At 49.6% G+C, this 27,923-nt stretch overlaps 2 protein-coding genes across 9 annotated transcripts in view; one reads left to right on the top strand and one right to left on the bottom strand.

Annotated features, from left to right (window-relative positions):
- SCN5A (sodium voltage-gated channel alpha subunit 5) overlaps positions 1-13,497 on the top strand; it is an 88,613-nt gene extending 75,116 nt beyond the window's left edge. Inside the window, 6 exon segments of the mRNA XM_021071676.1 lie at positions 1,494-1,775; positions 4,538-4,591; positions 5,117-5,254; positions 5,840-5,944; positions 6,705-6,975; positions 9,964-13,497. Coding sequence (XP_020927335.1) covers positions 1,494-1,775; positions 4,538-4,591; positions 5,117-5,254; positions 5,840-5,944; positions 6,705-6,975; positions 9,964-11,204 — 2,091 coding nt within the window. The 3' untranslated portion in view covers positions 11,205-13,497.
- EXOG (exo/endonuclease G) overlaps positions 19,100-27,923 on the bottom strand; it is a 52,083-nt gene continuing 43,259 nt past the window's right edge. For 3 of the 8 annotated variants that reach the window (XR_001300114.2, XR_002338208.1, XM_021071674.1), the window contains one exon: positions 27,489-27,645. The gene's annotated coding sequence lies outside the window, so the exon portion shown is untranslated. Of the gene's footprint in view, positions 19,575-27,488; positions 27,646-27,923 lie in introns of those variants that run through there. The other 5 variants (XR_002338211.1, XR_001300113.2, XR_002338207.1 and 2 more) reach the window with 5 other exon arrangements.

Genomic DNA, 27,923 nt, shown 5'->3' with positions numbered 1-27,923 from the left:
AAACTAGGAAAGAGTTAGCTCTGTTCTCACAGTCAGAAGGCAGTTTGCATCTGCTTGGTAAACTCTCTGGCACTATTTTCTAGGTGTGGAGTCATCTGCATTTTTTTGCTTCACCAAATTTTACCAAAGAATGTGCCCATATAGGGCAAATTTAAAGTGCATCGAGAAAAAACCTTACCCATTGTACATAGGAAGAAAACAAATCTATATGTATGTTTGTTTGCATGTATCATTTGGGGGTTTGTTTTTGTTTTTTGGCTGCACCCACAGCATGTGGATGTTCCTAGGCCAGGGATCAAACCTGTACCACAGCCTTAACCAGAGCTGCATCATTAACAATGCTGGATCTTTAACCCACTGAGCCACAAGGAAACTCCTGACTTTTCGGCTTTTGTTTTTACAAGACGTGCATAGTTCTGCTGTGACTTCCGCAGACCTGTCTGTGTGTCTCTCTCTGACCCAGCAGGCACTGTTACAGACCCCCATTTGGTAAAGGGTTTTGGACTTTGCCCACACCCCAGTCCATGCTTATTCCTGGTGGGAAGCCATTCACAAGTAAATAATCCCACCTAAGTTACATGTCTCTTGGGAGCAAGGCATCTGGTTCCGAGAGACATGGGGACATGGGAGAGACACTAGTTGCCAGGGATGCCTCTGCTGTGGCTGTTGGCCACAGAGCCAGCCACAGGCAAACTCCCACCGGGGAGTGCCTGGGGGGAACCCCCTTTTGTTTGCATGTGTCAGCCTTGCCCGTCCCAGCACCATACCCACTACATGGCCCCAAGACAGCTGCACTTCCTGTCTGTGTAGCACACGTGTTCCTGGCTCACAGACTAGGTCCCTCACTGGAGTGGAGTCCTCACTTCTTTTAGCCAAGGATGCCTCTCCCAGGGGCTGTGGATGAAGCGCTTTAGATGAAGGGCTCCCTGGGGTTAGAGAGCCGCTCCCTGGGGAGGGCAGAGATGCAGGAAGCACACACACCACCCACCCCATCAGCCCTGCTCCCACCGCAGCATGGGATGGGGGGCTATAAGAGCACCCCGCAGATGCCATCCAGAGGTCTCCTGGGCACACTTGATGGGAGAACACTCATCCATCCCAGTAGCAGCAACTGCCCAATAAACCAGAAACTCGGCTCTGAGAAACGTGTCTCCAGAGGCCTTTTCCCATCAGATTCCTGGCGTACTCATCTAGCAGAGACCCTGCTGAAAATTAAGTTTGAAGGTCATGGATTCTGGACAGGGCCAAGAAGGGAAAGACAGATGTGCTGACGTGTCAGACTTTAGGGTGCAAAGCAAAGGCGTGTGTCTTCTCACCCACCCCCCTCACTGCCCACTAGAGCTTCCAGCCATGCCCTTCCTTGCGGACAGGAATCGCTCCCCACCCCCACCCACAGGGACCTATACCTAGGGGTTTCAATAGATGGGTGGTCTTGCAAAGGGCATGTGTTCTGAGCACCCCCAGGAACTGAGCCTCTTCTCTGCCCACTTGAGGTTGTGGTCAATGCCCTGGTGGGCGCCATCCCGTCCATCATGAACGTCCTCCTTGTCTGCCTCATCTTCTGGCTCATCTTCAGCATCATGGGCGTGAACCTCTTCGCGGGCAAGTTTGGGAGATGCATCAACCAGACTGAGGGAGACCTGCCCTTGAACTACACCATCGTGAACAACAAGAGCGACTGCGAGTCTTTCAACGTGACTGGAGAATTGTACTGGACGAAGGTGAAAGTCAACTTTGACAACGTGGGGGCCGGGTACCTGGCCCTTCTGCAGGTGGTAAGTCCTGAGGGGGTGGGGGGACTTCCTTCCTCCCACTGGCCATCCAGCATCAGGCACCTTCACCTGTGTGAGGGCAGTGACGGGGACAGTGGGGCCACTCTGGATCTTCGTAACAGGGTCATAATGCCCAAAGGACGCTTAGGATTCTTGAGAGCCTTCCTGGCTGCTTGGGAAGGCCCCAGATTGTCCACCTAAGAAATGACACTCCATTCTCCATGATGCATGGTGTGGGGCTTCAGCACTGCCGCAGAACCAGCTCCCCAGCCAGCAGTCATGCTGACTCCCTCATGCTGCGTGTTTGGCAGTGCAATGGCAAAGGTTACAGATGAACCACCATAGACACCCAGGATCTGGACTATTAGCAAAACTGTGACTCTGGCCACCTCTCTCTTGTAAAAGGTAGCAATGCCGCCTGCATTGTTTAAAAGAATATATGTACTTCCATCTCTAAGGTGCAAGATGTGTGACGCTTAAATATGCACGGCCCTACCCAGCCTTTCCTGTTTCCATTGATTTGTGAGGACAGTGGCTTCAGTGATTATAACACACAGGATAAAGTTAACCCACAGATAGCCTTGACCATGGAGGTGCAACAGAACCATAATGTGTAAAGCTGCAGCTTGTTCTTCTTGCTGTCCCAACCCGGAGCCCAGACACCTGTCTTTTTTTTTTTTTTTTTTTTTTTGCCACACCCAAGACACGTGGAAGTTCCCAGGCCAGGGATCGAACCCCTTGCCACAACAGTGACAAGGCCAGATCCTTAACCTGCTACACCACAAGGGAACTCCTCAGACGCTTGTCTTTAGTCCCCAGATCAGAGGAACACTCAGTGGACTCTGGCGAAAACCTACGAGCACATCCCCTCACACTTCCACGCATCCCTTAAATCCCAGGAGTAGCTTTCTCCAAAGACTCCCCTGAAATATCTCATGGAGAAAAGGATTAGAGCCAAACCCAGAAAGCCTTCCATCCCTATGACCATCCCTTCTGAATGTCAGAACTTGGAAAGAAAAGCTCCTTTTAGAGCTTGAGAACTGCCTGCCATTGTGGACAGAACCGCAAGGCGGCTGGAAAGAATTTGGTTGCGGACACTGGTAACCTTGGGTGGTCCCAGCAAGTCCGATAGCTGAGGGCCCCCTGGAACCAGGAGCTGAAGCAATTGCCTTCTCTGGAGCCACCGTGGTTTCCTCAATCGCCCTGCCTGTCTGGTTAAAACTGGAAAATCTGGAAAACATGGAAAATCTGGCTTGTACCTTGAAAGGTGACTCAGGACACGATGGGATTTTGCCGAGAACACAAGTGAGATCCGCCAGGCAGTCGGTCTCACCACCAAGCATGTCCCTCATGCTCTTTCTGAATCTTGCTGGCAGCCCAGACTGCGGCAGTCCATGCAGCCAGCATCAGGACCCTGTCCTGTTGGGCATCCTCTTTCCTGCCTTGGGTGCTATGCCAAGGGCTCACAAGAGCCGATGCCTACATTTTCCAATATTTTGCAAGCCATTATTAAAATTAGATTTTATGAACTTGTTAATTAACTAAATGATATATTGGAAACAAAATCAATACTCGCCATTACTGGGAGTTCCCATCATGGCTCAGTGGGTTACAAACCCAACTAGTATCCATGAGGACGCAGGTTCGACCCCTGGCCTTGCTCAGTGGGTTAAGGATCTGGCATTGCCATGGCTGTGGTGTAGGCTGGCAGCTGCAGCTCCGATTCCACCCATAGCCTGGAAACTTTCAGATGCCGTGGGTGTGGCCCTAGAAGAAGAAGAAGAAGAAATCAATCTCACCATTACTACTTATCATCTATGCTCTTGAGGTTATTCACATCTGTGGGGTCCGTGCAGGGCTGTGCTCCTGTGCTCCTCTTCCCATGTGCAGTGCCAGCACACTGGCAACTTGAAGTTGGGAGTATTTACCCAGACAAGTTGGCAAACACAATGATCAGAGCTTTTTTCTGCTTCTGGAAAGCCGTTTATTAGCCATTTGCCAACACACCCCTAACAAAAGGACCCCCTTAAGTTTGAGGGAAGGTTGGGGTTCTTCAGGGACTTCCTTTGAAAAGCTATGGAGCAGATGCCACAAAGCTCGTGATGTAGGGGCCAGGTCGGCATTGGGGTCCACCTTAAACCAGAACAGAGAGCCCAAGCCCCACCTCTCTGTCCCTGAACCCATTGTAGGCCTCTGTGTCGTTTGAGAATCTGAAATGAATGTGAATCTGAAGGGCAGACTCTTGGCTTATTCCCCCACTGTATGCCCTTCTTGTGGTGTCTGCTGGGCTGGCTTCCCCCCTCCTCAGCCCTGAGCAAGAAGGCCTTTCCCTGAACCCCAGCCATGTGGACACTACTGCAAGGTTGGTATGAGCTGCTTGCTGCTGCTGCTGCTTTTTTTTGTTTGTTTGTTTGTTTTTGTCTTTTTATGGCTGTACCCACGCCATATGGAAGTTCTCAGGCTAGGGCTCAAATGGGAGCTACACCACAGCCACAGCAACACTGGATCTGAGCCACATCTGTGATCTACACGCAGCTTGCGGTAACACTGGATCCTTAGCCCTCTGAACGAGGCCAGGGATCAAACCTGCATCTACATCAGGTTCTACACTGGGTTCTTAACCTGTTGGGCCACAGCAGGAACTCCAGGGCTGCTTGCTTCTTATGGGAGGCTACTTCCTGGCCTCATCTGTCCAGGCAGGAGCCCTAAAGTGCTGAAGAGATGCAGAGTTAAATGATTTCCTTACTTTTGTCTCTTACTTCCAGGCAACGTTTAAAGGCTGGATGGACATCATGTATGCAGCTGTGGATTCCAGGGGGGTAGGTTGCCACGCTGGCCTCTCCCCCTGAGTCAGGCACCTGAGGCCACAGCTGCTTGGCCACCAGGGAATCAGGGTCCACATCCCATAAGAGCCAAGTGTCTTGTGTCACCCCAGAGTTGGGCCTCTCTGAAATGCCCAGGCCTGGCCCTGGGGCCAGGTCGTGTGGTCTCCCAAGGAGTCCCCAAATTCTCAAACAGCTCTCAGATTAAATCTGCCATAATTCAGTTGAATCAGTCTTACCCCAGGAGGATGGAGCAGAAGCAGCAGAGATACCAATCAAGTTTCTCCTCTGTCTTTGTGCTCCCTCCCCTACTCCAGTCAGCTGAGAGTTGAAGGCTGAGGGACGCCTGCATGTACTCAAACCTCCCAGGGGTCCAGGGGCAGGAGCCACACAGGGACACTGTGGCAGCCCTGAGCCCAGCCCGCGTGCCCTCCTCACCTGCCCCCGCCCACCCGCACACCCGGCCAGCCCACGTGGTTCCCACCCGCCCGTCTGACCTCCTGTCTGGTTTCTCGCCTCTAGTTAGAGGAGCAGCCCCAGTGGGAATACAACCTCTACATGTACATCTACTTCGTCGTTTTCATCATCTTTGGGTCTTTCTTCACCCTGAACCTTTTCATCGGTGTCATCATTGACAACTTCAACCAACAGAAGAAAAAGATATGTAGACCACAGGCTCCCTGGGCTGCAGGGCTGCGTCCAGGCACTTGGGAGCCTTTCTGGTCCCGTTCCCTTCCTGTTGGGGCTGGTCCTCTTCTTGCTCCCTTTGGGGTGTGTGGGGGGGGTGGTCCATGTGGCCCACTTAGGTCTGTAAGCCTGTGATGAGGGGCCCCATGCCTGCCCTGATCTGAGAGATGAGGCTGAGGGTTGGAACTGTTCACCTGGTCCATGATCAGGGACAATGGTGGGGTGGGTGCTGCACAGAGGCCAGGGTCTGCCCAGAGCTCCGTCAGAGGGGCGATGATTGGGTGGCAGGCAAACCACATGGGTGGAAAGAACTCAGAGGAGAGATGGGCGTCGGAACTGGATTTGCAAGTCACACAGTCAGAGCTTAAGGTGAAGGGGGACAGGGATCCTGGAGAAGCAGGTGGGAGGACACCCCTGGTGCAGGGCAGGGGTACACTTTTCTCCGCTGGAGAGGAAGTGGGGAGGAGGGCAACCGTCACCCAGGAGGCAGGGTCCCTCTACCCTCCCTGCTGGGGCTCTGAGAACCCCAAAATGAGGCTGGTGCCTGTCTCTCTGCACTTAGGGGGCCAGGACATCTTCATGACAGAGGAGCAGAAGAAGTACTACAACGCCATGAAGAAGCTGGGCTCCAAGAAGCCCCAGAAACCCATCCCACGGCCCCTGGTGAGTCAGGCTCTCACTTGGTGGGAGCAGGGAGGATCTGCTGGGGTGGGAGCCGCCTGGGAAGACCCGCTCTGGGGCTCAGTCACGTTCTCTTGGCCCAGCCTAGGGCCGCAGCCTGTCTGTGGGAGGGGCCTCCGTCTCAGGGAGACAGAGGGGAAGGCAGCCGCGGGGACACCCCCCTCCCACAGGAACCTCTGAGGGAGCCCCCTTCTCCCCTGCAGGGCTGCTGGGCCTAACCTTATCCTTGCAGCTCCCCGAGCAGTAGAGTCCCCTGGTGGGTGGGGCCCAGAGAGGTACTGAGTCCTCTACTAGGCCGACTCCCTTGGCCCAGTGAGGCCGGTACACACACCCCGAAAGTGTGTGTGTGTGTGTGTGTGTGTGTGTGTGTGTGTGTATGCTGGAACAGGGTGGGGGCAGTACTTGGGTTAATTGACAGCTATCTAAATCACTAGCTTGTAAATGGAAGCCCCAGTTTTTACATCCAGTGCAGTGAGGGAGCGTCTTCCCTGGAGATCCATCAGAGATGGTTTCGAGGAAGAGGGTGTCCAAGGCTGGGCCTCGAAGCCCAAGGAGCTTTCCGCAGGAGAGCCAGGCTGCCCAGCGTCCTGGCTTCTTCCTCTCCCCGTGACCTTCTGGGGGCGTTGGCCTCCTGCAGGGTGGGGCGGGAGGGTGGGCGCTCTGGGCTGAGAGGCACCAGAGGAGGAGGTCTGCTGCTCTCTCTGAGGCCCCTACTGAGTCTGTCCTTTGCCCCTCCTTTCAGAACAAATACCAGGGCTTCATGTTCGACATTGTGACCAAGCAGGCCTTCGATGTCACCATCATGTTTCTCATCTGCTTGAACATGGTGACCATGATGGTGGAGACAGATGACCAGAGCCCTGAGAAGGTCAACATCTTGGCCAAGATCAACCTGCTTTTTGTCGCCATCTTCACAGGCGAGTGTATTGTCAAGATAGCTGCCCTGCGCCACTACTACTTCACCAACAGCTGGAACATCTTCGACTTCGTGGTTGTCATCCTCTCCATTGTGGGTGGGTATGCAAGTTGGCTGAGCAGAGGAGCCCTGCATAGGCCAGGCCTGCCCTCTCCTCCAGCTCCAGATCTGTACTCAATGCCAAGCACACTAGGCTCCTGAATTCTTTTCCCTCAACATTCCTTGCCTCTCCCCACTATCACACGCACGCACGCACAGACACGCGTGTCTGGGAGGGCTCGCTCAGCCAAGGGGCCAACCTGGTAGAGGACCCAGCCCTGCTTCAAGCCCCACCCTCCCTGGAACTCTGCTCTCTGTTTTCCAAGCTTCAAGGATGAGTCTGGGAAAGGGAATGCGGCCTGTGGGAGCTTCCCTACCTTCCAAGGGAAGGCCTCTCCCCTAGGTTGAAGGAAGAGGCTCCAGGGTTGGGAGGCAGGTGGCCCTCTAGAGTAGAACTTATCCCTGGAGGTGGAAAATTCTCAAGTCTAGCCACCCAGGTGTGTGCCAGGCTCCTTCAGACGTCACCTGCCTCTTGCAATTTCCCTTATAAAGTCAGCACCGAGACAGGGAAATAATAAAACTAGGGAGAAGCACACACAGTCTACTCAGGCTGCTATAACACAGCAGCGACGGGGTAACTTAAAAACAGCAAGAATTTCCTTCTCGCGGTTCTGGATACGAGAAGTGCAAGATTAAGGCATCACCATGATCATGTTTTTCTTGCAAGGGTCCTTTTCCTGGTTCATAACCTGCACCTCTTGCTGTGTCCTTACAAAGTGGAAGGGGCTAGGGAGCTCTCTGAGCCTCTTTATAAAGACACTAATCCTCCCATTCGTACAGGCTCCACCCTCAGGACTTAAGCACCTCCCAAAGCCCCACCTCCTAATATGATATGATGGGAGTCGGGGTGTCTACTCTCATAACGAGAGTTGGGATTTCAACATATAAATTTAGAGGGGACACAAACATTCAGATCATAGCACAAGCCCATGTACATTTGACCTCAGAGCCCCAATTCTCTTTTCATAATAGTTTTATTGTGGTATAACTTACATAAAATCCACCCTTTCAAATACACAGTCGAAAACTTTTTACATAGCTGTGCCACCATCATCATGGTCTAATTTTAGAATTTTTTCCTCACCCCTAAGAGACTCTGTACCCATCTAGCGGTCACCGCCCGTTTTCCCTCTCCCCAGCCCCTGACAACCGCTCATCTAAAATTTTGAGGGACTGCCAAACTGGTTTCCAAACTGGCTGCACCTTTTTACATTCCCGTCGTCAGGGTGGGAGGGTTCCAATTACTCGAGCTCCTCGCCAACACTCGTTATTGTCCGTGTTTTTCAATTACAGCCACACTAGTGGGTATGACGGGATAGCTCACTGAGGTTTGGGGTTGCATTTCCCTGATGACTAATGACGCTGAATATCTTTTCATGTGCTTATGGGTCACTTTCCTTGGCATAGTGTGGTGTATAATGAGAAATGTCTTGGAAGACTGTCTTTTCAAATCCTTTGCTCAGTTTTTTAATTGACTTACTGTTATTTTAATTGAGTTGTAAGAATTCTTTATATATCCTAGAAGCCAGTCCCTTATCAGATACATGATTTGGAAATATTTCTCCTATTCTGTAGGTTGTCTTTTCACTTTCTTGGTTATTGTCTCTTGAAGCACAAAGCTTTTAAGCCCAGCTTATCGATGTTTTTTTTCTTTTGTCACTTGTGTTCAGAGCCCAATCTTGCACAGACCTCTGCCTTGGGGTGACCAGGTGGATCTGCCTTCAGTGACTTGGAGGGACAGGCAGGGGCTGAGTCAGGGCCTGTGGCGGCTGCAGTGATGGGGAGATGGTTAGAAGCTGGAAGTTGGGACAGGAAATGCTCCGGGAGGTTCAGGCAGGGGTGAGGGCGAGACCATGCTGGTGGGACTAAAGAGGAGCGTTAGAGAACGTGGGCGTCAGGAGCAGGAACGGAGCCCTTGAGGGACAGTCTCGGAGATTCCAGGAGGTGCAGCCTGTACTTGGGAACACCTCTGGTCCCAGAGCCTGTGTAGCAGCGAGGCGGGGTCAACAGGGTGACTTGGAGCCAGAGCGTCCGAGTCAAATCCCAGCTTCTCACTGAGGAGGTGGCAACCTGAATAAGTTTCCTCACCTCTCACTTTCCTCTTCTGGAGAATGCGGGTGATGGTATCAGCTTACCTCCTAGGGTGACAGCAAGGGCTCAATGGCTGGGCATGAAGTGCTCAGCCCAGTGCCTTACTGACAGTAAACACTGGACACATGTCAGCTGGTAACATTATTGTCATATGAGGAGTCTGGAAAGATCACGTGAGACAATACAAGGCAAGTTTATTCCACTTTTTCTCCTGCTTCTTATACATCTCTGCCCCTTGAAACTCCAAACCCAGAGAAGTCAGTAGGGATGAGGTGGGAAGGCCTGGCAGCTAGTGGAGTTGGGAGGGTCATAGGAAGCACCTCTGAGAGCCTGCGCTGTGACAGGCGGGTGTGGCGTGATGAGTCTGCTGCTGCCGGGCCTGTGCCTCGTATTTCAGCGTGTGCATGAACCACCTGGGCTTGTTAAAACACAGTGAGTCTTGGGTCTGGGGTGGAGCTGAGATTCTGCATTTCTGATAAGTACCCAGGAGATCCCAAGGCTCCCGGGACCATATTCTGAGTAGCAAGGAGCTAGAAGTTCCTAAGTTCTGGTCCCAGTGGGCCACCAAGACACTGAGCAAGCCCTCTGAGGCCTGAGATCTGGAAGACAGGCCGAGTGTGGCTCTACACTGCAGGTATTCTCAGGAAACTAAGGAGCAGAGGGCTGAGGGGGCACGTGGCAAGGATGCGGGTACTTATGGGTCCTCCTTTTCTGAACCAAAGATGCAGAAATGGAGACTCAGAGAGGTGGATGGAGGCAGGGTCCTTGCAGGCCCCAGGTGACTCAGGCCTCTGCTCCCTGGCTCCTCGCTGTGCAGACACCCTTCCCAGCAAGGCTGGGCTGGAGGGAGGACAGTGACGCCATCGGTGGCCACAGTCTTGCTTGTTTCCCACAGGCACTGTGCTCTCAGACATCATCCAGAAGTACTTCTTCTCCCCGACGCTCTTCCGAGTCATCCGCCTGGCCCGAATCGGCCGCATCCTCAGGCTGATCCGCGGGGCCAAGGGCATCCGCACACTGCTCTTTGCCCTCATGATGTCCCTGCCCGCCCTCTTCAACATCGGGCTGCTGCTCTTCCTCGTCATGTTCATCTACTCCATCTTCGGCATGGCCAACTTCGCCTACGTCAAGTGGGAGGCTGGCATCGACGACATGTTCAACTTCCAGACCTTCGCCAACAGCATGCTGTGCCTCTTCCAGATCACCACGTCGGCGGGCTGGGACGGCCTCCTGAGCCCCATCCTCAACACGGGGCCGCCCTACTGCGACCCTCACCTGCCCAACAGCAACGGCTCCCGGGGGAACTGCGGGAGCCCCGCCGTGGGCATCCTCTTCTTCACCACCTACATCATCATCTCCTTCCTCATCGTGGTCAACATGTACATCGCCATCATCCTGGAGAACTTCAGCGTGGCCACGGAGGAGAGCACGGAGCCCCTGAGCGAGGACGACTTCGACATGTTCTATGAGATCTGGGAGAAGTTTGACCCCGAGGCCACCCAGTTCATCGAGTATTCAGCCCTGTCCGACTTTGCCGACGCCCTGTCTGAGCCGCTCCGAATCGCCAAGCCCAACCAGATAAGCCTCATCAATATGGACCTGCCCATGGTGAGTGGGGACCGTATCCACTGCATGGACATCCTCTTTGCCTTCACCAAGAGGGTGCTGGGTGAGTCTGGGGAGATGGATGCCCTGAAGATCCAGATGGAGGAGAAATTCATGGCAGCCAACCCGTCCAAGATCTCCTACGAGCCCATCACCACCACGCTGCGGCGCAAGCATGAGGAGGTGTCTGCCACGATCATCCAGCGGGCCTTCCGCAGGCACCTGCTGCAGCGCTCCGTGAAGCACGCCTCCTTCCTCTACCGCCAGCAGGCGGGCGGCAGTGGCCTCTCCGAGGAAGACGCCCCAGAGCAGGAGGGCCTCATTGCCTATATGATGAATGAGAACTTCTCCCAGCGCCTGGGCCCGCCCTCCAGCTCCTCCATCTCCTCCACGTCCTTCCCACCCTCCTACGACAGCGTCACCAGGGCCACCAGCGATAACCCCCAGGTGCGGGCGTCTGACTACAGCCACAGCGAGGATCTCGCGGATTTCCCCCCATCCCCGGACAGAGACCGCGAGTCTGTCGTGTGAGCGCCCTGGTGGCCAGCACACAGCTTGATGGCAAACCCGCCTGCAGCTCCAGACCAGCAGCTGCTGTGCCCCTCCTTGCTTGGGACTGCAGGAGTGAGAGGAGCCTCGGGCCCTTGCACCGACAAGGTGGAGTCCCATACGCCCTGCACCGCGCTGACAGCTAGAAGCAGTCGGCCAAGCTGACCGTTCAAGGTGGCCAGTCTCTAAGACGCCCCACGCGTCCCAGTACTGGTGGCCGGGTCTGGCTCCACAATGCCTGGAGCTTGGACAAGCAACTCCATTCCCAGCTGCTGAGACAAATACAAAACCGAGACTGTACATGTTGTGAATGGCTTTCATAAATTTATTATATTTGATATTTTTTTACTTGAGCAAAAACTAACATTTTTTTTTTCCATGGACGTATTGGTAGCAATTCACACTGCCTCCACTTAACTCTGAACAAGCGTGTCTCTGGAGCCGCTGGAACTCTGTTGTCAAAGCGGAAGTGAAACCCAGCGTGGGTCCCACAGGCCTTCGCTGCCCGGGGGGCAGAGAAGGGCTCCCCTGCCGCTTGGGCAGAGGTGCCGAGAGGGCCGAGCCCCTTCCGGTACACACGTGTGCACACACTCACTCACAGGCTGCCCGTGGCCCGGGCTCCCCCGAGGAGAGCGCCAGCTGGCCTCTTCCGCCCCGGCCTGAGGGGACAGGCCCTTCCTCCCGGCCCTCACGAGTGGGATTCTTGACAGCCGGGGCTCACTCTGGCCTTCTGTGGTCCCCAAGATGCCGTTTTATTTCTGTATTTTTATTCAGGCCACCCTGGGGTCAGTTCTATGAAAACAAGCTTCCAGAAGAGAGTGGCCCAGGTTCCAAAGCTGGTCCTTGGCATTGATGTTGCCTTTCTTCCCTAGAGAGCTTGGCCTCTGTTAGAGTATTACTGATCAACGAAGGGTCTGAGGGAGGCAGGCCTACTTACATCCCGCAGCCCAACCTGCCCGGCCCTGCCCCACAGGCCAGGAAGAGGAAGCTGAGCCCACGGGGTTGGGGCTAAGAAACTCAAACAGCCCTCGCACGGTGGCCCCAGCCCACATGGAGAAAGGGATCTGCTGTCATCACCCAGCCTCCCTCTCTAGACCTTTCTGCCTCTGACCATGGGTGAGTAGATGCCCCTGTGGTCCCAAGCCCCTCTCCAGATACAAATATGGGGGCCTGGGAGTGGGGAGGGCAGCTTGGGCCCTGTGCAGAGAAGGGGCCTCAGAAGTTCAGGCCCAGTTCCTGTGCCCTGAAAAGGGAGTGGTGTGACCCTGGACCAGCCCCTCTGGCTCAGCCCAGGGTCCTGGAGGCACCCACACGCAGGACCTCCTGGGGCGGAGTCCAGGCTGCCTACAGGTCTTGTGAGCAGACCTTTTCAGGGAAAAATATTTTTTTCTAGTCCAATCACCCCCCAGGGCCTCTTGAGCTGGTGACAATCCTTTTTAGCATATGCAAATCCTTTAATGTAGAGAACTGTCACCCTGAGAGTGACAGCAGTGGCTGGTGGAGCCTGAGCAGGCAGGGGCTCAGCTGCCCAACTCTGCTCTCCAGCAAAGCCGCCCTCCACCTGGCGGCCACCTCACAGGCCGCCTCTCGGGGCAGCCCAGGAAGCCAGACGCTGGCTGTCCTAACCTACCTCGCCGAGCCATCGGGAGGCTGGCCGTGGGGAGCTGGGACACCACTGGTGAGTCAAGTATTACGTTTCTTCTTGTCACCTGTGTTCCCTTGGTGGCACCCCCCTCCCCCCCCAATAATTTGTTCCCTTTGAGTCCACTGTGGGACAAGGTTTTAACTGTCCCAACCACACTTCTCCGAGTGGAAATCTTATTTTTGTAGCTCTCTGTGCTGTGCTCTCAAGGCTTGGAGAGGTGTGTGCCCTCCCTGGCACCCTGCGCTACTGCACAGGTGGGAACGAGGCTGGGAGGCCAGCCGAGCTGCAGGCCCAGCTGACCTGCAGGAGACTGGGGTTTAATGTGTGGAGACAGCCTAGGAACTGAGGCAGGTGCCTGGGATCAGCCACTCATGGACACTGCTGGCTGCAGACTGTGTGGCTGGGGGCAAGGCCAAGCTAGACCTGATTCCTTAGCTCTGAGAGTGGCTCTTATTGCTTTTTTCTGGAATTGCACAGTGACCAACAGGAGGGGAGAAGGGGGGGGAACAGGAGGGAGGGACAAGCACCAAGTGCCAGCCACTGTCTGTACTACTCGAGCACTTCTCACCAAACTTCGTGCATAAATAAGATACATATTTTTAAAACAAACCAATAAATGGCTTAAATCACCTGGCCTGGACTCTGTTCTTTTTCCTCTTTTAAATGACATAGAGTTAATTTATAAATTTACAATATTGTGTTAGTATCTGGTGTACAGGAAAATGATTCAGTTATGCCCATGCATATATTTTTCAGATAAGTACAAAGCCAGTTATGTAAACAAATGTGGTGCCCAGTATCATCCTTTCTTTAACAGTAAGTCGTTTTTCTTTAATTTTTACTTTTTATTGGCATATACTTGATATACAGTGTTGTGTTTCAGGTGCAGGACAAAGTGATTCAGTTATACATATACACACATACACTCTTTTCAAGATTCTTTTCCCATATAGATTATCACAGAATATTGGGTAGAATTCCTGTGCTGTACAGTAGTAGGTCCTTGTTGATTATCTGTTTTATATAGTAGTACTGTGTATATACTAATCCCAAACTCCTAAAGTATTCCTTCCCCTATCCCTACCTTTCCCCTTTGGTAACCATGAGATTATGAGATTGATTTTTCTGTTTCTGTTTTGTATTAGTTCATTTGTGTCATTTTTTTTTTTTTTTTTTTTTTTTTTTGCTTTTTAGGGCCACACTCAAGGCATATGGAGGTTCCCAGGCTAGGGGTCAAATTGGAGCTGTAGCCACTGGCCTACACCACAGACACAGCAACAAGAGATCCAAGCCACATCCGTGACCCACACCACAACTCACAGCAACACCAGATCCTTAACCCACTGAGCGAGGCCAGGGATTGAACCCACAACCTCAAGGTTCCTAGTCAGATTCATTTCCACTGCACCATGACAGGAACTCCACGTCATTTTTTTTTTTTCAGATTCCACATATAAATGCATGATGACATTTGTCTTTCTCTGAATGACTAACTTCACTTAGTATGATACTCTCTAAGGCCATCCATGTGGCTCCAAATGGCATTATTTCATACTTTTTATGGCCAAGTAATATTTCATTGTATGTATGTACCACATCTTCTTTATCTATTCCTCTGTCGACATTTATGTTGCTTCCATGTCTTGGCTATTGTAAATAGTGCTTCAGTGAACACTGGGGTGCATGTATCTTTTTCGGCTATGGTTTTCTCTGAATATATGTCCAGGAATAGGATTTTTGGACCATATGGTAGTTGTATTTTTAGTTTTTTGAGGAACCTCCATACTGTTCTCCATAGTGGCTGCAGCAATTTACATTCCCATCAACAGTGTAGGAGGGTTCCCTCTTCACACCCTCTTCAGCATCTACTGTTTGTAGACGTTTTGATGATGGCCATTCTGACTGGTGTGAGGTGATAGCCTCACTATGATTTTGATTTGTAAGTCAGTCAACTATACGCCAAGAAAATTTTTAAAAAAGATGAAGACCTAATAATCAAGGGATCAATCAAAGAAGAGGATAGAATAATTGCAAATATATATGCACCCAACACAGGAGACATCAATATAAAAGGCAAATGCCAACAGTCATAAAAAGAGAAACAGACAGCAACTCACTAATAGTGGGAGATTTTAACACCCTACTTACATCAGTGGACAGATCATCCAGAGAGAAAATCAATAAGGAAACATAAGTCTTAAATGACACATTAGACCAGACAGACTTAATTGTTATTTATAGAGCATTCCATCTGAAAGCAGCAGAATACACATTCTTCTCCAGTGTACATGGAACATTCTCTAGAATAAATCATGTCCTGGGCCACAAAGCAACACTCAGTAAATATTAGAAAACTGAAATCTTTTCTGACCAGTCTCAATGCTATGAGGTTAGAGATCAACTACAACAAAAAGAAAAACTGTAAAAAATACAAATACCTGGAGGCTAAATATGCTACTAAACAACCAATGGATCATTGAAGAAATCAAAGAGGAAAAATAGAGACAAATGAAAACAAAAACATGATGATCCAAAACCTATGAGATGCAACAGAAGCAGTTTAAAGAAGGAAGTTTACAGCACTACAATTTTATCTTGGATAACAAGAAAACACTCAAACAACCAAACCTTACACTTAAAGCTACTACAGCAAGAACAAAAAACAAAACCAAAAGTTAGGAGAATGAATAAAAGCATAAAGATCAGAGGAGAAAGAAAGGGAGACAAAACAATAGAAAAGATCAAGAAACTAAAAGCTGTTCCTTTGCAAAGATAAACAACACTGATAAACCTTTAGCCAGACTCATCAAGCAAAAAAAGGAGAGGGCTCACATCAATAAAATTAGAAATGAAAAAGGAGAAGTCACAACTGATACCACAGAAATCAAGGATCATAAGAGACTGCTACAAGAACTATATGCCAATAAAATGGACAACCTATAAAAAATGGACAAATTCTTAGGTACAATCTTCCAAGACTCAACCAGGAAGAAATAGAAAATATGAACAGACCAGTCACAAGTACTGAAATGGAACTGTGAGTAAAAAACTCCCAACAACAAAAAGTCCAGGACCAGATGGCTTCACAGGTAAACTCTACCAAACATTTCTCTAAACAGAGTTAACACCTATCCTTCTGAAACGCTTCCAAAAAATTGCAGAGAAAGGAACACTTTTAAACTCATTCTATGAGGCCACCGACACCCTGGTACCAAAACCAGACAAAGATACCACAAGAAAAGATTACAGGCCAAGATCACTGAGTAAAAAAGACGTGAAAATCCACGATAAAATATCAGCAAACCAAATCCACCAATACATTAAAAGGATCATACACCATGGTAAAGTGGGTTTTGTACCAGGGACGCAAAGATTCTTCAGTATTCAGAAATCAATCAATGTGATACAGCACATCAAGAAACTGAAGAATAAAAACCATATGATCCTATCAGTAAATGCAGAAAAACTTTTGACAAAATTCAACACTAATTTATGAGAAAACTTCTCCATAAAGTGAGCCTAGAGGGAACCTACCTCAACATAATAAAGGCCAAACATGGCCACAGCTAACATCATTCTCAATAGTGAAAAGTTGAAAGCATTTCCTCTAAGATCAAGACAAGGATGTCCAGTCTTGCCACTTCTATTCAACATAATTTTGGGAGTTCTGGCCACAGCAGTAAAGAAGAAAGGTATAAAAGCAATCCAAATTGGAAAAGAAGTGAAACTATCACTGTTGCAGACAACATGATAATATACATAGAAAAATCCTAAAGATGTTAACCATTAAAAAAAAATATATATATATATTTTTATATATACACATATATGTATAAAAGATGGTACCAGAAAACTACATAGCTCATCAATAAATTCAGTAAAGTTGCAGGTTACAAAATTAATACACAGAAATCTGTTGCATTCCAATACACTAAAAACAAAAGATCAGAAAAATAAATTAAGGAAACAATCCCATTTATCATCATGTCAAAGAGATTAAATACCTAGAAATAAACCTACCTAAGGAGGCAAAAGACATGTACTCTGAAAAGTAGAAGACACTGATGAAGGAAATCAAAGATGACATAAACAGAAAGATATACCATGCTCATAGATTGGATGAATCAACATTGTCAAATGACTATACTATCCAAGGCAGTCTACAGATTCAATGCAATCCCTATCAAACTACCAATGTCATTTTTCACAGAACTAAAAAAAAAAAAAAAATGTTCAAATCTATATGTAAACACAAAAGACCCTGAATAGCCAAAGCAATCTTGAGAAAGGAAAATGGAACTGGAGGAATCAGGCGCCCCAACTTCAGACTGTACCACAAAGCTACTAGTCATTAAAACAGTATGGTCCTGGCACAAAACCAAGAAATACAGGTCAGTGGAATAGCACAGAAAGCCCAGAAATAAACCCACGCAACTATCATCAATAAATCTATGACAATAGAGAAAAGAACAGCCTGTTCAATACGTGATGCTTGGAAAATTGGACAGCTACATGTAAAAGAATGAAATTAGAACACCATACACAAAAATAAATTCAAAATGGATTAAAGATCTAAACATAAGACCAGATACTCTAAAATTCTTAAAGGGAAACATAGGTAGAACACTCTGACATAAATCACAGCCATATCTCTTTGGACCCTCCACCCAGAGTAATGAGAACAGAAACAGAAGTGAACAAATGGGACCTAATTAAAAATGTTTGCACAGCAAAGGAAACCACAAACAAGATGCAAAGTCAACCCACAGAGTGGGAGAAAATATTTGCAAACGTAGTGACCAACAAAGGGATTGATCTCCAAAATATATAAACATCTCATACAGCTTTATATATATAAAATTTTTAAATGGTCAGAAGATCTAAACAGACATTTCTCCAAAGAAGAAAGATGGCCAAAAAGCGCATGAAAAGATGTTCAACATCACTAATTATTAAAGAAACATAAATTTAAAAAAATCATAGTGAGGTTATCACCTCACATCAGTCATAATGATCATCATCAAAACATCTACAAACAGTAGATGCTGAAGAGGGTGTGGAGAAAAGCGAACCTTCCTACACTGTTGGTGGGAATGTAAACTGGTGCAGTCACTGAAGGTACAGAGGTACCTCAAAAAACTAAAATACAACTACCATATGGACCAGCGATCTCATTCCTATGCATATATCCAGAGAAAATCATAATTTGAAAATATACATGCACTCCAATGTTCACTGAAGCACTATTTACAACAGCCAAGACATGGAAGCAAACCTAAATGTCCATCAACAGAGGAATGGATAAAGAAGATGTGGTACATATATACAGTGGAATATTACTAAGCCATAAAAAGTATGAAATAATGCCATTTCCAGCCACATGGATGGCCCTAGAGATTATCATACTAAGTGAAGTTAGTCAGTGAAAGGCAAACATCATATGATATCACTTATATGCGAATCTTCCAAAAACAAAAGGATACAAATGAACTTATTTGCAGAACAGAAACAGACTCTCAGACTTTGAAAGATTTATGGTTACCAAAGGGGACAGGTGGGGGAGGGGGTGGACTGGGAGTTTGGGACTGGCATATGCACACTGAGGTATATAGAATGATTGGCCAATGGGGACCTCCTGAACAGCACAGAGAACTCTACCCAATATTCTGTGATAATCTATGTGGGAAAAGAATCTGAAAGAGAATGGATGTGTGTACATGCATAACTGAATCACTTTGTTGTACAGCAGAAATTATCACAACCTTGTAAATCAACTGTACTTCAGTAAAACTTAAAATAATAATGGCATTTATATCCACACGGATGAACCTAGAGATTATCGTACTAAGTCAGACAAAGACAAATATCATGAGATCACTTATACGTGAAATCTGATAAGTGATACAAATGAACCTATTTACAAAACAGACTCATAGACATAAAAATTTATGGTTGTCCAAGGGAAAAGGTGAGAAGGAGAGATAAATTAGGAAAATGTTATTAACATATACACACTATTATATATAAAATAGATAATTATGGAGTTCCCGCTGTGCACAACGGGATTGCCCACATCTTGGGAGCACTGGGACACAGGTTCGATCCCTGGCCTGGCACAGTGGGTTAAGGATCCAGCTTTGCCATAATTGCAGCTTAGGTTGTGACTGCAGCTTGGATTTTATCCATGGCCTAGAAATTCCATATGCCACAGGGCGGCCAAAAATGAAAAAAAAAAAAAAAATCAACAGGGAAATCTCAATACTGTGTAATAACCTATATGGGAAAGAATCTGGAAGAGATATACGTGTACGTATAGCTGAATCACTTTGCCATACACCTGAAACTAACATTATTAATGAATACGCCAATATAAAATAATCGTTAAAAAAAAAAAAAAAAAAAAACATGAGGACAGCGTCCAAGTCCAGTTTACTCAGCACTGCAGCCAGGCCCTCACTCAGCAGCTGGCACATGGCACTGGCTCAATTCTATGGAGTGTGTGAAGTGGGGGGACAGTAGGGCACCCACCTTAAGCAGTGAGGGGGCCAGGCCTCCCCTCTGACAACTCCAGGTACTACAGCTCAGTCTGGGCCAGTGCAGTGGCTTCCTCACTGTTCTTGAAGCCAAAACTTGGAGTCTAGGGTCTAGGGCCCCTTGTGAGGGTCATTCCTGGATTCCTGAGGCGGCCTCGGAGGTGACAGGCTCATCTAGAGGGAGGGAAGAGTGGGCCTTGTGGTCACCATGCCGCCGCAGCTGTCACCCAGCCGCTCCAGGGTAATGCTGGGCTCCAGGCTCCGTGAGGGACGGATGCCACTCCTGTGTCACAGGGAAGGCATGCGGTCTGGGATCTCAGCCCTTGGCAGGGAGATGCTCCTGGACAGACGTCAGCTCTCACCCCGGGGCCACGGCCCTGGCAAGCTCCCTGCCCCGTGCCAGCCGCTCTTCCGCCTCAGCTCTGACGACCACGAGACTCAGTGCCCGGAGGCTGGGAGGGGCAGGGAGACAGTACAGGCACTCACTCCTGCGGGCGGAGACAGAGCAGGCAGCAGCCGAGAGCTGGGAGATGCCAAAGGCGGCCGCAGATCAGCTGGGAAAGCCACACAACCATGTCTCCTGCCCCAGTCTGCATGACGCTCCAAGGCTCAGAGCTCACCGTCCAGCGTGCTGAGGGCTAGGGAGGGCCAGGCCACTCTCTAGCCCTGCCCCAGTGCCTGGCACAGATAGGAGCCCAGCCATGCTAGCACAGGAGACACCCCCTAAACCCAGCCATTCACCATCTGCTGGGTTCACCCGGAACCTGCATCTGAATCCTTCCTGCCTTTCTGCCCCCGGTGATCCCCGACCCCTTTTCTCACCTACAGCCCCACTTTCCACTCTTCATTCTGGTAGGAAGTCACCTACATGAGATCCTCACCCACGTGGAGAGTCATGTGCAGATTCACACACAGGCACACTCAAGGCACAGCAACCAGGGTCGTGTCAGGGAGGGGGCAGGACAAGACCACAAGGAGAGGCCTGAAATCCCAAGAAGGAACCTCAGGCTTCCCGTTCAATTGCCCTGGACCAGGGCCTCAGGACGTTCCCAGGGAAGAAGCAGGCCAGACAGGCCAGAGGTGGGGGCCAAGGGACTGGTTCAGAAATGACACTCTAAGCCTGAGAGCTGCCAAGCTCTGTCTGGGGGGATCCCAGAGGCACTGCTCTCCTACGGGTGTCCCAAGTCAGCCTGCACGGCAAGGGCGAAGGCCAGGCCAGCCCAAGCCCAGCACGTATAATGGCCACCCTGACAAGCACTTCCTCCCATGCCAGCTCACGGGGCTGGCATCCACGGGCGGCTGCCAGGCACCTGCTGCCGGAGAGAAAAGCCCCATCGCCCCAGCCATTGTGTAGAGACGGGATGGCTCAGATTCCAGAAAGGCGTGCGAGTCCAAACAGAGCCCCCTCCCCGGATGTGGGCTGATCAGCCAGCGGTACGTCCTGTCCTCTGGCCCCACAGTCCTTTGTGCCAGGCCTCTGTGGGCCCAAGCAGGTCTCCAGTTTTGCCATTGGAGATGTGTCTCCTGGGGACCATCTGCCTGCCACTCACCATCTTGGGCTGCACTCCCTCTTCCTGGACGACCAGGGACCAGGCTGTTTCTCCTTGCAAGGCTGTGGGAGGTGCCGCGAGGACAGGGGACAGGGAGGGCTTGGCCGAGAGGAGAGGCCGGCTCAACAGAGGTAATTGGGCCTCCTGTATCCTGTATCAATCCATCACGTTTATAGTCTTCTCTCCAGACAGGAGACAATGAGGAAATGACAAAAGCCAATAAAGCCAATAAATAAAGGGTAATGGAATAACCAGTACGTGCAGCCCATTCCCTGAGCCCCAGAGCCAGGAGCACGGCCGGGCCCCTCCCTCCTGCCTCTGTCTTGACTTCAGCCACAGGCCCCAGGGGACAGGTAAAACTGGTCAACAGTTTTCACGGGGGTGCCTGGCTGGAGCTTCTGCTGCTCAGGCCAAACACTCTGGCGTTGTCCCTGCCTCCTCCTCTCACACACCCCACATCCAACCCAGCAGGAAATCCTATTGGCTCTGCCTTCAAAATACACCCCAAGTCCGACCACTTCTCAGCAGCTCCACCATCACCACGCTGCTCTGACTGCCATCGCCTCTTGCCTGGATTCTTACAAAGGCCTCCTGGCTGGTTCTTCACCCAGACCATTCTGAACACAGCAGCCAGAGGGGTCTATTAAAAGGCAAGTTGGCTCATGCCACTGCTCCACACAAAGCACTCTAGCAGCCTCCATGGCACTCAGAGAACAGCCTGAGCCCTCTGTACCCCCTCAGTACGCTCCCCCCACCCCCAGCATCTGTCTGAGCCCATCTACAACCCTGGCTCTTACTCCACTCGAGCCACATCAGCTCCTTGCTGGCTCGTGCCTAGGCTGTGCACACCTCACGTTAGGATTTCAGCACTGGCTGTTCCCTCTGCCTGCCACACTCTTCCCCGAGAGTGGCATGGCTCCCCTCTTTTCTCTGTCACTTTTGCAGTGAGGCAACCAAGACCATCCTATTTTCTACCCTCTTCAGCCCACTGTTTCTATACTTAAATCAGGTTCAGTGGGATAAAATTTATATATAACAAAATTCACTCTTTTAACTACACAGTGTGATGAGTTTTGACAAGTATAAGCAGTATAGCCACCACCAGAATCAAGATACCAAACATTTTCCTCACACCTTCATGCTCTGGAGGAAAGCTGGACCCCCAAGGGATCCCCTCTCTGGGGGTGTGGGGCAGGGAGGTTGGGAAATCAGTCCACACAGATCTGGGGCTGGTGCCAGGGCATCACAGGGAGTGAAGAGGAGGTGATGAGAGAAGAGGGCAGGCCAGCAGGGCCCAGGCCACTGGCAGGACAGGTCAGAGGCAGCAACTGGGGAGCTGAGGGATAGGAAGACTGGGCAAGCGGAGGGCATCACAGGAGCTGGAGGGCTGGGGGCTCTAGAAGCCCAAAGCAGGGAGACTAGGAGTCAGTGAGGGGCCAGAGTACAGGAGGCATGAGGAAGACCAGAGGCTGGGGTATGGCTGGGGGTGGGGTGGAAGCTCTGGCCTGCCCACTGCACCAGTCTTCCACTTCCACTGCGGGCACTCTTCACACCCACTGTCACCTCCCTGATCATAGGTGGCCCTGCCCAACCCTCTGCCCAGACCCCCTTAGCAGCCCTCTCTCCAAGGGGCGTCACCACCTCCATGCAGCCCTCAACACCTATCTGCAGCCAGGCCCTGGCCGGAGTCCCCCACACCAATTCCCATGCCCTGGCTCAAGACCACCCAGCCCCTTGTGTCTGCCTCCTGCCAGCCTCACTGCTACGGGACCACCTTCTCCCTCTCCTGTGGCAACCGTGACGTTTGCAGGTGCTTCCCCAGTGGGAGGCCCTGGAGCCAAGGGGTCCCTTTCCTCAGTCCTCACTCCCACTCAGTGATGTCAACCTACACACAAGACCAGCTGGGAAACCAAGACATCTGTCCATTCGCCCTTTAGCAAACATGCGCTGAACATCTCCCAGGTACTGCAGTTACAGCGATGAGCAAAAGCAGACAAGGTGTCTGCCCTCATGTAACGCAGTCACGCTAACGAGACAGATGTCAACCTCAGAATCCACAAACCAGGGCCCATTATTATTATGAAACTGTGGAGGGGGAGCATCCAAAGTGCAATGAGTCAGATTATCCAGGGGTGGGATCAGGGAAGACCTCTGCTGAAGACTGCACTTCTGTTGACTGAGGTGGGCATTTCCAGGCAGAGGGAAAGGCAGACGTGAAGATCCTGAGGGGGAAGGGGCGTGGCCCCTCCTGAAGGGAAAGAAGGAGCTGGAGTCAGAGTGAGAGGAGCTGGGCAAGAAGTGTGCACGAAACCCAGGGGCACCAAAGAGCTGGGAAGAAACGCACTACTTTTTTTTTTTTTACAGCCACACTTAGGGCATTTGGAAGTTCCCATGCTAGGGATTGAATTGGAGCTGCAGCTGCTGGCCTGTACCACAGCCACAGCAACTCGGGATCCGAGTCTCATCTGCAACCTTCACTTCAGCTTGCAGCAATGATGGATCCCAAACCCACTAAGCGAGGCCAGGGATCGAACCCGCATCTTTACAGACACCATGTTGAATTCTCAACCTGATAAGCCACTATGGGAACTCCAGAGGGGCACTACTGTACATGTTTTTTATTAATTTGCAAGGAGGGGCACAGTTTCCAATTGAGTTTGTGCTTGAGAAAGATCCCACCTCTCACTCTGACAGAAAGCTCTGTGGGGGGACAAAAATAGATGAGGGGAAATAGGTCAGGTGGCTTCTGTAGGGAGAGATGATGGGGGCCTGGACTAGGATGGGGATGGGGAGGGAGAGAAATTTGGGAGCAATTTTGGATGCAAAATTGGGAGACAGAGTACCCAAGAGTGGGTGAGGAGGTGCCTCCGGTCTCTGACTAGGACAGAAATGAAAGTACCACAAGAGGCAGGAAGTCTCCCCAGGCCACCTCTAGGGCTTGCTGGCCCCTAGGCCTGCTACATCTGCCCCAAAGAGCACTTGGCAAGCAGGGTGGATGATTCATTGGGAGCCTATTCTATTTAAGAATTAATTCTCCACTACGGAGAACAGTGGAAGTTCCTTTAAAAACCAAAAATAGAGCTACCATGTGATCTAGCAATCCCACTCCTGGGCATGTATCCGGAGAAAATCTAATTTGAAAAGATACATGCACCCCCAACATTCATAGCAGCACTATTTACAATAGCCAAGACAGAGGCAACATAAAAGTCATCGACAGAGGAGGACTTCATAAAGATGTCATACACGTATACAGTGGAATATTACTCAGCCATAAAAAGGATGAAATAATGCCATTTGCAGCAACATGGGTGGACCTGGAGATTATCATACTAAGTGAAATAAGCCAGGCAAAGAAAGACAAATATTATATATTACTTGTACGTGGAATCTAGAACACTGATACAAATGAACTTATTTATAAAAGAAAAAGATTCACAGATATAGAAAACAAACTTTGGGTTACCAAAGGGAAAAGTGGGTAGAGGAATAAATTAGGAGTGTGGTATTAATGTATACACACTACTATATATAAAATGGATAAACAACAAAGACCTACTGTGTAGCACAGGGAACTCTATTCAATATCTTGTAATAACCTATAATGGGAAAGGACCTAAAAAAGAAAACATACATAACTAAATCACTTTGCTGTACACCTGAAACTAACACAATAACGTAAATTGATTTTTTTTAAAGCATTAATTTTAGGTCCCATCTCTCCTCCTCCTGCCTCCTATGTCTGCCACAAGTAGCATGAGCTCCAGAAGACAGCAAGTCCCTGTGTCTGCTTGAGGCACTGCACCCATGGTGCCAGTGACGGGAAAGCACTGCTCCTGTGGTGGCTGTGAGTGCAGCTCTATGAACTGCCCCCTGAGCATGGAGCAGAAAGGCCTCATCAGCTTTTAGTGTTTTCTAACAACCAATAAGGAATTTACATGGCACACCCAGCCCCTCTCTCTTGAGGGAACTTCATCTTTTGCTTATATTGCCTAATAAACAAAATACAGGTTGGGGTCTGACAGCACTGCCATGACATTGTTGGCGGACACTTGGAATACCTAGCAGGGTCCACCCCAGGCAATCAGAAGGCAAAACATTCCTCAAAGTCACGGGGAGCCTAGGGAGGGATCCCCACTTTGACACATCCCTAGGTGACATTCCTGTTGATAAATAACCAGTCTCTGGCTGAGAGCATGAGGCCAGCTCAGTACCTCCCAAGAGTAGCCCTACTCTATGCTACAGCCAGGCTTCCCCCAGGAAACACAGGGGAGCCCTTGCTGTGAACCTGTCACCCCCCCGACTTCTGTTTTCCCAAGGTCATTTCATGTCAGAAGCCCTTGGCCCAAGGCCTTTATTGTGGCCACCCTGCTCAACCCCAACAAACCTCCTTTTCATCCACACCTCAAGAAGTAGTAGCTGGATACTGTTCCTTCCTTCCAGAAGCTCTGGGTCCTTCTGTGAATTGATGCGCTTCCTCCAGGGGCCAGCTTTGCATACCCCGGATCTCAGGGAGAGGAAGCCCTGATCTAGTCTCAAAACAGTTAACTTAACTCTGAGTGGGGACCAGGGACCCCCCACTTACCCTACATTTACATAACTAACAAAGCCAGTTGAGTGGCCTTCACTGGACTCCAGGCACTTTCTTTTTAAGCCGCACCTGTACCTGTTACCTGTGGATGTGACAAGTGGGCTGTACTAGGCCTATAACCAGTCCTGCTGGTCCCCTGAGCCTTGCAGAGGCTCATGAGGAGAGCAGGCCTCCAACAGCGCCCTGTCCCTAACCTCAGCAGGGGCTTTGGTCTGCGTGCTTTTCATGCAGGAAAAAGGAACATTTCCAGGTGGAAATCTTCCAAATGTGTCTTCCCCAATCACCCTGTCACCAGATTGTTCTAAGCAAAAACTTTCTCGTAAATTATCTTTGCCTTTGGCTGTTCACACACAAAGGTCACATAGTTGTCTGCCTCTGATATCACACACGTAGCTGGGGAAACGGTTTCAGAAGTTCCCACAGCTGGAATCTCCAAAGGAATTCTGACAAAGAAAGGGGACATGAGGTCATGACGAAGAGGAGGAGAAGGAAATGAGGGGGCGGGGAGGATGCAGAGAGCCAGAGCAGGAAAAAAGACTCTATCCAGGTCATCTTGTTCCTTTTCCTCTCCCATCTCCAAACTGTGGTTTCTTGGGTGCTGCCCCCATCATCACATCCAAGTGAACAGACAATAAAATGGTCAACTAGAAGCAGTAACACACCAGTATCAATGAGCACACGGAGCATCCAAGTCTTGGTTTCTAAATACCATCCTCTATTAAAAGGAAACAGGACTCCTTGGGGAAATGGCTGATTCATTGCTACAGTAGAGAAAAATATAAGATGAGCCCTAGAACATCTCGTGCCAGAAATTAAGAGACTGCTTAGGCTGACAGATAACATGTCAAAAGGTGTGGAAGCCAGTGTGAATGGGCCAATTAGTAAGTTCAGAAGGAGGGATGGAATAGAAAACCATCAGGGGATGAAAACCAGGGTCAAGGTTTGGTGAGGAACACAGTCGCAAAGTCTCCCCCCACAACTGCTTTTTAATTATTTTTAACAGTGGGGGAATTTGGCAAACACCACCCAAACCAAACGAGTGACAACATCTCTAACAAATGGGCGAGTGGACACTGCGTGCCTCCCTGTGTGATACTGAGACAGATGCGACCTCTCCTTTGCAGTATTCTTATCAAAAATGCATAACCTGACACTAAGCATGAGGAAACAGCAAGCAGAATCTGAGCAATGTTATTCTACAAAAGAAATGCCCTGAACTCTTAAAAAATATCCAGTTCAAGAAACACAAGGTAAGACTGAGGAATTCTTCCAGATTAAAGGTGATCAGAGGAACATGACAACTAAATGCAACAGGTGACCTTGGAACAGGGAAAAAAATAAATAGAAAGATGTGACTGAGATAACTGATGAAATTTTAATATAGACTGTGGATTAGACAACAAATTTTCTGATTTTGTTACCTGCATTGTGGTTTTATAAAAGACACCTTGTCCTTACCAATATACTCTCAAGTATTTAGGAGTAAAAAGTCATGAGGTCCTCAATTTACTTTTTTTTTTTTTTTTTGTCTTTTGTCTTTTTTAGGGCCCCACCTAGAGCATATGGAGGTTCCCAGGCTAGGGGTCAATTGGAGCTGAAGCTGCCGGCCTACACCACACACAGCAATTCGGGATCCGGGCCACATCTGCCACCTACACCACAGCTCACGGCAACGCCGGGTCCTCAACCCACTGAGCGAGGCCAGGGATCGAACCCGCAACCTCATGGTTCCCAGTTGGATTAGTTTCTGTTGCGCCATGACAGAAACTCCCTCAATTTACTCTTAAGTGATACGGGGGGGGGGGATGTGTTTGTATGTCTACATACTATGTATACTATACATACAAAATAGAAAATAGAGTATATTATACACACACATCTGAAGAGAGAATTATAAAATAAGCAAAATATGAATAACTGGTGACTGTATAAAGGATAGATATGAAATTATGTTAAAATAAAATTTATACACATAACAATGAACAACTCTGTGGTGCTTACTCTGTGCCAGGCTGTTCAAGTATTTCACATGTAGCAACACATCTGATACTTCCAAGAGCCTTATAAGGTATGTGGTACCATCATCCATGCTGTCATCTTCCTTCTGCAGATGGGGAAACAGACGCACAGAGCAGTTAAGCACTTGCCCACTGGCCCACTTGCAGCCTCTAGCCCAGCCTATGTGCCTTTGCCTTTCCCTCCCACTTCCTGAGCACTCCAAGCTCTCTTCCTCTTCCTCCCAGACCCCTAGGCCCACAGGTCCAGAAATTAGGTGTTTTTGGCATTGACCTGCAGATGGTGAACACTGGCTGGAGCTTTGAAGGAAAGAAGGTGGACCCTGATGGAACAGTGGCCCCAAAGTCAGAGCTGAGGGGGGAATGA

This window comes from Sus scrofa, chromosome 13, assembly GCF_000003025.6.
Source record: "Sus scrofa isolate TJ Tabasco breed Duroc chromosome 13, Sscrofa11.1, whole genome shotgun sequence".
NCBI classification, from domain to species: Eukaryota; Metazoa; Chordata; class Mammalia; order Artiodactyla; family Suidae; genus Sus; species Sus scrofa.
This window is presented reverse-complemented; position numbering and strand designations above follow the sequence as displayed.